Here is an 11,859-nt window from a genome sequence, read left to right as displayed (position 1 = left end):
ACTAGCGGCCTATTTAAAACATTAAAGTCATATTTTTAATTATAAATAAGATTGGTTATACATACCACTGTGGTAAGTCGTTGTCCAACTGTATTAACCATAAATAATGTCTCCAGGTTCATTAGGATTAGGAAAAAACTCGCTAAATCCTTTCTCTAAAAGTAATTGTATTAATTAATTGAGACAAACTAAATAAGCATTCAAACCAGAACAAATTCAGTAATCGCCACAGATAAATAAACAGCAACAAATATTTTTGTAGGAATAAGAAAACTGGTAAAGAAAGCATTTGCGAATTGAAACATCCTAAAATCGTTATAAATAATTTAGTCAATATTACATACAAAATAAACTTTAAAATTACTATACCTGATTATTTCTTGATGATACATAACAACATGTCTTAACTTTTTAAAGTTTCTTTTCTTATTTCTTGTTAATTTTATACCATCAATCATTTCAATAAGGTGTCGTAAACATGCAACCAATAATTCCACTAAATATATGCACAATAGCTGCAAACTGAGTAAAACGTAAATTGTAATTCTTGTGGTATATATTTGAAATAACATCACTAATGTTATATTCCATTGTTTGGGTTGCAAAGGGATGTAATATTCAAACATTAAACAATTTTTAGTATTTTTAAATTTAACACAATTTTCCTCAAATAAAATAGAGTAAGGAATAAAATAGGCAATAATGAGTCCTCCGTAATGCAGAATTTTGAACAGCTTTTTTGAGTTTTCATCAATGATTTTTACCTTTTGCGGAATATTGATTTGACTGAAATCACTCAATAAATCGGTTATTTTGAATAAGTGAACTCGATTTCGCAATAATTGAATATTACTCCATAGAAATAATGCTGACATCAAACTAAACTCCACGTGAAATAATAATTTTTCGAAATTCGTCTTATAATCTAAAATCATTACCAAGAGACAATGATAAAAAATATATCCGGAATAATAGTAGGCAACACCCACTTGTAATTTCTATTGTGAACGGATAAATTGTCCAAAATATATTTATAATGCGACGTCCTTTCCTGGTTCGGTCCTAGGAAAGGGGTCTTGGTGCCTCTTTTTTATGTTCGGGATGTTATCGGTCTCGGGCGCCACCTTATGTTTAGAGAGTTAAGGAACTCTTTCGCCTCCAAGTAGCTTTTGGGGGTTACAGTCGGAGATTCAGGGTGTTTGAGAGAGGGTAAAAAAAATAAAAACATGCGGTTCGTAAATTTAAGAAATAAAATCAAAGTTTATTAATAAAAAGAAAATCAACATAGGAGTTTAAGGAGGAAGAAAAAAAATCGTTATTTAAATATATAATCGGTGAATGTCTGGCCTAGTGCAATCTTGTGGGACTCGTACTTCGGATGTAATTGATATGATTATTCATAAGGGAATAATTGGTCTGGATGAAGTGCTACGGAAAACTCGCGATAGCACCAGGTCGGGAAGATGTTGCGGAAAACTCGCAGCAACACCAGGTCGGGGAAAGTATTGCGGAAAACTCGCAGCAATACCAGGTCGGGAGAGTGTTGCGGAAAACTCGCAGCAACACCAGGTCGGGGAAAGTATTGCGGAAAACTCGCAGCAATACCAGGTCGGGAGAGTGTTGCGGAAAACTCGCAGCAACACCCGATCGGGAGATTGGATAAAAATTTATTTCGCAAAATAAAATCAAAGTCCCACAATTGCACCACCAAAAACAAACTTACGATGAAACTCGGTTATTTCCAAAACTCGGAGATTTTTCGGTGAAGTCTGGCGAACTTCTTGAAGACGGTTGATGACGGTTGATGACGGCTGAAGACTCTTGAAGAATGTCGAAGACTAATCCAGAACGGTCGAAGACTGATCAAGACAGTTGAAGACTCATCGAGACAGTTGAAGACTGATTTAAAATGAAATTTTGACCGGCTATTTATACTTGTTCGGGGTGAAAACTGGATTTTTCCGAGTGGGGGGTCGTATTAAAACAAGTTATCAAAACTAAATTATAATGTGGGGGGCTAATTAATGACAATAGCAAAATTTTAACGGCGCTATCGGATGCGGGGTACAAAATTAACTAAATCCCTTTTTTGAGCGGATTAAATTGATTAAGGAATAGCGGAGTAATTAACAATTAATTAAAAATAATTATCGGAAAAATTTATAACATAATTCAAAAGATACCCTTATTTATGTGGAAAATTACAAAAATATAATTATCAAAATCGGTTAGCGTTTACGGCACTTACATACATAAACATTTTCCCGACCGCGTGTTTCACGTTAATTTCGATTAATTAGTATTAATTAACGCGCACTTCATCACAAAGTAGCTTCAGCGGTTGGGCGGTGTCCGGGGCAATCCTATACGGGTAGTATTTTCCATGGATGACCATCAGGAATGAAGTAAATTAATTAATTAAGATGCGGGATGATTTTGGTTAATAATCATGTTAATCATAATCGGATTGTCTTTAGAATCATTCAACGGTTATTTCATGATACTAGTAATTGTTTGAAATCGGTTTGATTGTTCTACGATTTCTAATTCCGCATCATAAAAAATAGTCGCTGTACGGTAGCTGAACGGTAGCTCGCTGGCTGCTGAAACTCACTCGGGACGGTCGGCCTTGTTTATAGTAACACACTGACTACTGATACTTCTTCGTATTTTACTTCGTTGCGGTGTTATTTAATTATTTTAAATAATAATTTTCAGAAACCATGTGCTTTCGGTAATTACGTCGTTCGTCGATTTCCACTAATTGCTTTTGTTTATTTGAAATTCGGTCAGGAAACGTTTTTGGAAAAAGGTTTAACGGTTTTAAATGAATTAACATGAAAATTTGAAGTTTAATTAAGGAAATTAGGAATTAAGGAAAATGCGAATAAAATTGCATAAGTGGGTGGTGATAGGGTATCAATTTTTGGATTTTTCTAAATCGGGCGGAAACTGTAGGAGGTCGGAGTAATGTGGGAAGTATATTCGGATGTTATAAATTTTTCGGGAAAAAAAAAAATGTAACTTCGTTACAATAACAAGCAGAATTGTTGGTGCAAGTCCGCGAAATCCTTACGAAGTAGGCCAACACTGATATTTTCGGAAATACTTTTCTATAACGTAAAAACCGACTGTTTTCGACATCTTAACTGCAACTACTGAAACGATAAAATCAAACAGAAAGCAAAGTATTGAACGTAAACGTAGGTTGTGTATTAAAAATTGAATTATGAGAATTGATTTCTAATCAACGACATCTTTAAATGGAAGAAGAAATCGGAACAAGAATAAAATAAAGAGAAATTTTTATTTCGATAACAATAAATACGAAATTTTAAAATTATTATATTAAGAAGCACAAAAATGGCACCATTTTGTCATTTTCTTAGAAAAGTTAATGTTTCGAGGACGGAACCACTCCATCCTTTCAGGCTTACATGTTGTAGATACTGGACATTAGTTATTTGTTATCTATCACTACCTGGTGATGTCCAGAAAATTAAGCAATAGTAAAACTTTCCTTTTTATAATTTAATCAAATACTTAATATTTCAATGCATAGTATAATGTCTTTCTTGTGCGGAATGAAAGCAATTGTTGCCACCCTCCATAGATTTTCTTTAGTTCTTCGTTCTGTTTATTTCTACGTATGAAACATTGTTATTAATTCAAATTTTTAATTTTTATAGAGAGGGGAAATAACTGTAGCGCATCACGCACTCTAATTATTTTTTATATCAACATAATGTTGTATCAACATTGGTTGTAATATCAACATAATGTATTTTTCCCATGACAATTTTGTTATAGATATAAATAAATAGAAAAACAGATTGGATAGACATAAACATTTTAGTCTATCAAATACTATAATATAAATTTTAATATTTTATTTTGTTTATAGTAGTTTATTTTTATCATCATATACAAGAAGTCTGGAAAAAATTTAGTTAATTGATTTTAAATAAGGTGAAGATTTTTTGAATTTGAAACTTACAATTTTTTTAATAATAATAGTTTTGTGAAAATCACACCAAATCCTCTTTTATAAAAGAACAAGACCTTAAAGAATTTAACCTTACTCCGACGAATCCTATAGTCGAGCCGTCGAATTTGTGCAGTGATAAATCACCGTGGTTAGCAAAAGGGGTAGTCGGTTCCTTCGTTATGTAACCGCCTACTCCCACCAGGGTCTATAAGGCGCAGCTACACTATACGAGAATAAACCTATCTTTACAGTCAGATAAGAAGTTATGAATACCGTTCACAGTGCGTCGGCGGCTTTTATTATTTTTTTGTCTCCAGTAACGCGCTCAGTGCGCTACCCCCAGAAGGGGTGTGGTCACTTACTTTGACGAATCCGGACAGGGCGACCGACGATGTGAGAAATTTACCTACTTGTCACGGTGATTTATCACTGCACAAATTCGACGGCTCGACTATAGATGAAAACAATTACTATGTTTATCCTTCGACGCTTCTCAATGAACTGTTAATGTTTTCGATATATCTCTTAATTTATTATTATACACATAGGTATACGGTTTTGAGATATGTAGGTATACAAATAAGTGAGTCATAACTTACCTGCGAGATATTTTTTTATTTTATTATGTAAAGGTGTACGGGTATTTAAGAATATGCGAGGAGGTTCTTGAATCGGCAAATTTTTTGGGAGGACAGGTTTGAGGAGGAGGTCAACTAACTTGTTAGTAGATGAGTCATGATCCACCTGCGAGATATTTTTTAAGAGCTTCTTAATAAATTTGTCATGCGTTTTGTCTGACGTCTCACGATATAATGACGTGTTAGAACATGTATAATAGATATATTCGGTAATGATGTGAAATATTACTCCCCCCACCAGCAACCTTATGTATTGCTATAAATACAAACGTTGGTCGAAGTTGTACCGCAGAGTGTTGTGCTTCAGAGTAAGGTTTTTGTGTATTTAGTACATATTAAAAATATCGTGTAGATTTTTGGTGCATTTAGTACAGAGGATTTTTAACGTAACGAGTAAGTAATTCAAATGTAATACAAGTAGATAATGTACTAATGTAAACAATAATATTGATGTTTAGTGGCAACCAGACCGAACCCCAAATGTCCAACTAAGAGAGCTGCTGTAAATTCATTTGAAAAGGGTGAAAATAAAAAACCTGTCCGAAACATCAAAATGGAGGGTAATTGTAATGAGACAACTGCAACAAATGTGTCGCTAGGAAGTGATAATCAAAGAAAAAAGGATGTGGTATTCGATGGAATTAATTTGTTGGCTTCCGACTTAGCGGAGTACGTATTTCCTAGCAATCAACAACATTATGTAGAAAATTGTGGAAAGTTACCTTTCACAAGTAACGTAGTATTAAATGAGGCAGTGAAAAATAATCTCCAAAAAGGTAATCAAGCGCCATTATTCTCCGAGAGTACATATTATTTAAATAAAAGTCGAACGAAATGGATATCGGTTGGCATGTCTGCCAATCTACATTTTGATCCGGTTATAAGATTAATGGGAAAAGGACAATGCATAACTTTTACCGAAGACGAATGGAAAAATGTGATTAATAGCAGACAATTGATTATGAATAGTTTTGTTGGTGATTTATCGGCACCACCACATTTCGTTGTAAGCGGCGTGACCTGCAGCAGCCAATGGATAGAAAATGTACGAAAAGTGTTGAAAATGGAAAGGGGGTCAGAAATATTTTACCTGGCTTACGACTCGTTACACGAATTGTGGAAACTTAGCGATTTAGTTTCGAGTAGGGTAGAAGTATTAAAGTGTATGGAATATAAAAATTATTACGATAGCGTGATCGATGTGGTATCAACAATGCAAGGTGATATAAAATCGAATATATTGGTTGCTTCAAACGGTGCACCAAGTGAACATTTGTGCGTAACTAAAGAACTGCTCGTATACGGTATGGATAAGGTATTACTGGATTTAGATTTGCACGCATTAATGAAGATGTGAAGTGAATAAAATGGAAAAAAAAGTGACGTTTTGCGAATCGAAAAATAGAGTGTACCGAATGCACACTTGGACGTTTGCTTACAGACAATCAAGGATAAGTGACTGGGAAGAAAAGATGTTGGACGGAATTAGATTTAAGACTAGGATAAGAAACGTAAATAAGTTATTAGAAAAATATTTAGATGTAGATTATAGATTAAATATATATCAAGAACGTTTTAGCATTGTAGAGTAATCGAAATGTTTTTAACTGAGTAACAATTAATTTTTAGGATATTAGTAGATTTAAGTGTAGCTGAATAATAATAATAATATTAATAGATTTAAGTATAAATTAAGAGCAAAACTGTTTTTGTAAAATATTTAAAAGGAATAAAAGCTTAAAGCACAACAGCAGAGCTTCATTTCTAGTTTTTAACTGTGAAGAAAAGGAAGAAGGAGTGAAATTATAAAATGAATTTGTTAGAACCTAATCGTAACAGTTATCGTTTGACAGGCAAACGAATTGGTCGAGGATTTTTTAACAAGTTGATAGATAAACTTCCGATAGAACTTCATTTGCCAGGATATAATTTTTGTGGACCGGGTACCAAGTTGGAAAAGAGATTATCGAGAGGAGATCGAGGCGTGAATCCATTAGACGAAGCGTGTAAGAAACACGATATAGCATATACGGTCAGTTCAAATTTAAAATTTAGACACGACGCAGACAGAGCATTATATAAAGCAGCGAAAGAACGAATACGAAATAAAGAGTCTACTCTTGGAGAAAAAGTGGCATCGTCCGCAGTTGCCGCCTTAATGAAAGCAAAAGTAGCGGTCGGTATGGGCGTAGGTAGAAAAAGAAATCGTACGGGTCGACGACCTTTAAACAAAGTCCGAACGCGTGTAAAGCGTGGTGGAGCTATATCTTTTGTAGATGCACTTCGATTCGCTCGCAACGCAATATCGAGATCAGGTGCTAAGAATTTGTTGACAAACGTTAAAGCGGCGTACGGAGCTTTGAAAAAGATAAGAAAAAGAATTTCCGAACCTAGAGGTCGAGTTATTCGAATTCCGAAAACGGGAGGATTTTTACCTTTAATTCCCCTGTTCGCAGCTTTAGGTGCCCTAGGTAGTATCGGCGGTGGTGCTGCCGCTATTGCAAGAACTATAAACAACGCGAAAACAGCTAGAGAGCAATTAGATGAAGAACGAAGACATAACAAGGCTATGGAAGCAAAGGCCGTAGGTAGCGGATTTTATATAAAACCATATAAGAAAGGTTGCGGTTTGTTTATTGAAGGAAAGGGGAATAATGTTGGCGGCACAGGTTACTTCAATAAGCCCTATAAGAAAGGTTGCGGTATAACCACTAGTTCAAAAAACTAGTTCGAATACCTCGTCGTGCGTTAACTAACGTCGAGTTGGAAAAGTTTGCGAAAGTACTAAAAATTCCACATTTTCGGGGTATATTTATGAGAGACAATCTCCCGAGTAAGATTAAAAAGAAGGAAAGAGGTATTGTTAACTTGGATAACTTGAAAGGACGAGGGACTCATTGGGTCGCCTATAAGAAAGACGACAAGGACATATACTATTTCGACAGTTACGGTGATTTAAGACCGCCATTAGAAATTGAACAATATTTGCTGTCAGACGGTAGGGGTGGTCAAGTAAAGTATAATTACTGTCGATATCAAAGAGAAATAGATCAAAATTGCGGACAGTTGTGTCTGAAGTTTCTAAGTAATAAAAGAACCTATTAGAGTCTAGAGACGTTTAGACGTTCAGAAGTAATGGAGAAAGAAGCAATACACACGACATATACATTTACGTTGACTGGAAAGTCATCTGAATTGACTTGTAATTTTAATCCTCCGATCTATTTGAACGAATTTGGTAGTTACGAGTTGGCTCTTTTGAATTTCGAAACGTTTAATAGTTTAGCAAACGTTAATAAAAACAACAACGTAATCCAATACGAAGATAAGACAGGACATTTTAAAAACAATATAATAGTACCTGTTGGAACGTACGATATTGATGATATTGCCGAGTTCGTGAATGAACAGCTAGACAAAAGACACGCTAAAAGTGTCGTAATAAGGATTAAGGGGAATAATAACACACAACATTCTTTAATAAAAAGTACCCGTCGAATTAATTTTGCATGCGATAATTCTATAGGGCCGTTACTTGGCTTCAAGCCTCAAATATTACCTAGAGATACGGAAGTGGAATCCGATTTCGTAGTAAACATAAATAAAACGAACGCCTTACAAATTTATTGTAATTTAGTGACGGGATCGTATAATAACGGAGTTCCCGTGCACGTTTTATATCATTTTTTCCCAAACGTTCCGGCAGGTTTTAAAATAATCGAATCACCACAACTACCTATTTATTTACCGGTTTTAACGAACGTGATTAGTAGCTTAACAGTACGTATACTTGATCAGGACGGAAACTTGGTAGACTTCAGAGAAGAAGAAATAACAGTGAGAGTTCACCTGAGATCGATAAATTGAATTATTTAAATTTGACTAACGTTATGACAGTGTTATATCAAAACAAAAGAATGCGGTGGTCAAGAAGAGACAGAGCGAGAAAATTGTTTAATGGAGAAAACTATAAAGCGCTCGTCATCAGTCAACGTAGCGGCAGTAGAAGACGATCCATTCATCGATTATCACCAGTCAATCGAAGGTATTTAGTTCAGTTAGGATACGAAGTGTTAAAGTAATGGACATTTTAAAAGTAACGGATAAGATAAAAACAGATCACTCTATCGTAAGTTATGAATTCCATTCGCATCAACCGTTTGGATCGACCACGTTCGATAACAATGACGAAATTAGAATTTCAATTCCGGAAATAGATAATTATACTTTACCGAGCGAGAGTTATCTATACGTCGAGGGTAGCGTTCGTAAGTTAGCCGCGGACGGAAGTATAACAAAAGATGCCAGCGCAACGGGGCAATTGGTTAACAATCCCGTTGCATTTATGTTTAGCGATATTCGATATCTTATTAACGGAGTACATGTTGATGGTGTGCGGAACGTCGGTATAAGCTCATGCATGAAGGGTTATTTCTCATCTACACAGAACGAGGTGGTGAAATTAGAGAACGCCGGTTGGCACATAAAACCTTGGAAAGATGATATAGCGGGTGTTTCAAAGGCTTTAGATAAAAATGGAAATTTCGGTCTTAGCGATCCGCTAAAAACGTTGCTAGGATTCGCAGAAGATTTCAGAAAGATTATGATGAACGTTCGACAGGAACTTGTGCTAATTCGCGGACACGATGATACGGACGTCATCTTTCAACCAGCAGCCGCTCCGAACGACGAAAAATTGAAATTGATCATTAATAAAATTATATGGAGAGTTCCTCACGTGGCGGTGGGATTACGCGAACAGTTGGCATTAACAAAACTATCAGAAACTCTATCAGACTATCAGACATTCACGTTCCTTTTCGATCGTGGGAAATACACGAGTACCCTCAATTACCTCAAACTACGAAGCAATCTTAGGCCGTCAAAACTACTCCACAATTGGAAACGCCTAGATTTATAATCATCGGATTTCAAACGAATCGAAAGGGTATATTTAAAGGAAACATGGCACTATTTGATAATATAAACTTAACGAACGTAACCGTTTTCTTGAATGGAGAACGTTTTCCGTACGATAATTTGAATGTGGATTTTGATAACAATCACTATGCGATTTTGTATGATATGTATTCAAGATTTCAGCAAGCATACTACTATCAAGAAAGCGAACCTTTGTTTTCACCGGAAGAATTTAAAACTTACGCGCCGTTAATTGGAATCGATTGCACGTATCAACAGGAAGCAATACATAAAAGCGGAGTAGAAATAAAAATCGAGTATTCAACGAAAAATCCAATTCCGGAGGGTACGACAGCTTACGCATTAATTCTGCATGACAGAGCATTTGTGTATTCGCCTCTTACGAAAATGGTTAAGCAATTAATATAGTGGTACTGTTGAAGCAACGTCATTTAGTGTATCTCTAAACATCGAAGGAAACGTTTGCATATAGTGATATAGGTATTATGGATATTATGGTTTTTCAAAGGGATTTTATTATTTTGGACATTCAAGGTTTCACGATAAACGATGAAGAATTTATCCCAAAGGAACTGGCTTCTTACGACAGTAATCATTGTATAAGTCATTACGTGTTTCAACCTAGTCGAAGCTTTTCTTCACTATCTACCAAATTTCGCAATACGGCGAATTGGTTAATGAGTCATCATCATTGTATTGATTGGCACGACGGGTTTGTTCCTGCGTCTCGTTTCGATGAGATCGTTTGTTATTTGTGTCGTTCGACAAAAGTAGCGTACGTAAAAGGACGTGAGAAAGCTACATTTTTAAGAAGAATTTTAACAATACCGGTAAAAGAATTGCCGGAAAATGAATGCAAATTGGAGGTTGGTGCGCCGATGTGTCCCTATCATAAAAAGAGACCAAGTATGTGCTCCTTATCGAATGTTTTTTATTTATTTTCATACGTATTCAGACATCTATAACTATATGTAAACGAATTGAGAAAGGCAGACGGGTAGTAGCGGTAGAGCAGTTCAAGATGGAACGTCTTTGGCGGTTAGTTACCAGGTTGGGACTTTCAACTTTTATAATTAATAAAGTGTGGGATATTATGGAAAGATACGAATCTGATTTATCTTTTGCGAATATTAAAAACTACGAATTATGTTATTTACCAATCGATTATTATATCAATAAAGTAAAGCCATTAGATTTGGCGGCGGTTTGGTTTAAATTACCGTTGAAGTATAGAAACGATGAGCGATTACAAAGCAAGCTGCCCTGTTTTGAACATTATAATTTGCCTCATTGGGAAACGCATATTGATGGTCCACCATCGGCAAGAAAGGATTGTTCTTTATGTATGGTTTAGTATATAAACATTGTCAGTTATAGATTGTAAATTAATAATAATAATAATAAAAGATTGTAAAAAGTGTAAAAAGTTGTTTTAATTTAAAAGAAAAAATAGTTAATCTAAATGAATACATGGTACATTGGGTTGGTATGACTTGGGTTGTACATTGAAAAAGTATTAAATTGGAAGAAAAAAAGGAAGAAAGAAAGGGGAAAAAAGGAAGAAAAAAAAAAAAAAAAAAGAGAAAAGAAAAAGGGAAAAGGATTGTCCCAAAGTCCATCTCCCAAAGTGGAGATGGAAGAGTGGGGATGGGAGTGGGGGAAATCTAAAATTCCCCCCCCCCCCCAGTTGCCAGGAAAGTTGAGCCAGAAAAAAAGTACCCCCACTCTAACTCCGCCCATTCCCCACTCCTCCCCCTTGTCACGCCCCACCCCACGCCCCCATTACTCTACTATAAGAAGGCACCTCCCAGCCTTTGAAAGTCACTTAAGTGTTTGTGTTCTTCAGTTTTTTGGTAAGTACAACCTTCTTTATTATCATGTTTATATAACGTTCATTTTCTCTCCATCACTACAGCTCTTTCTACAACTTTCTCTTTTTTGGTGAGTAAAACTATATTTGTTTTGCATGTTTATATAATATTTAAAATTGTTTTTTCCACTCCTAGACATCCTTGCTCATTCAGCTTTTTCTTTTTTTGCTGTGTTTTATTTGGTAAGTAACCTTTTCTACTTCCATGTTTATATAATATATTCTTGCTTTATTTCATCATGACAGCTCGTTCTACTTTGTTTTTGTGAGTACAACTTGTTTATTTGATTGTTATGTTAAATTGATATTTTTTTCCCAATTCCTACAGGAGCTTACTGCTGATCAGTTCGATTAGACCGATCAGTTTGATTAGACCGATCAGTTTTTAACATCGTAATTTCAGCAACTTTTTCTGGTAAGTA

At 35.2% G+C, this 11,859-nt stretch overlaps 1 protein-coding gene across 1 annotated transcript; it reads left to right on the top strand.

Moving 5' to 3' along the window:
- The first annotated feature begins 8,707 nt into the window (after positions 1 to 8,707).
- Positions 8,708 to 9,547, top strand: LOC139432351 (uncharacterized). The gene has a single exon (XM_071200832.1). It carries the CDS (start codon positions 8,708 to 8,710, stop codon positions 9,545 to 9,547), a length of 840 nt encoding a protein of 279 aa, XP_071056933.1.
- Positions 9,548 to 11,859: the final 2,312 nt, after the last annotated feature.

This window comes from Onthophagus taurus, unplaced genomic scaffold, assembly GCF_036711975.1.
Source record: "Onthophagus taurus isolate NC unplaced genomic scaffold, IU_Otau_3.0 ScKx7SY_15, whole genome shotgun sequence".
Classification (NCBI taxonomy): domain Eukaryota; kingdom Metazoa; phylum Arthropoda; class Insecta; order Coleoptera; family Scarabaeidae; genus Onthophagus; species Onthophagus taurus.
Note: the sequence above shows the minus strand (reverse complement) of the source record. Positions and strands in the feature narration are given on the sequence as shown.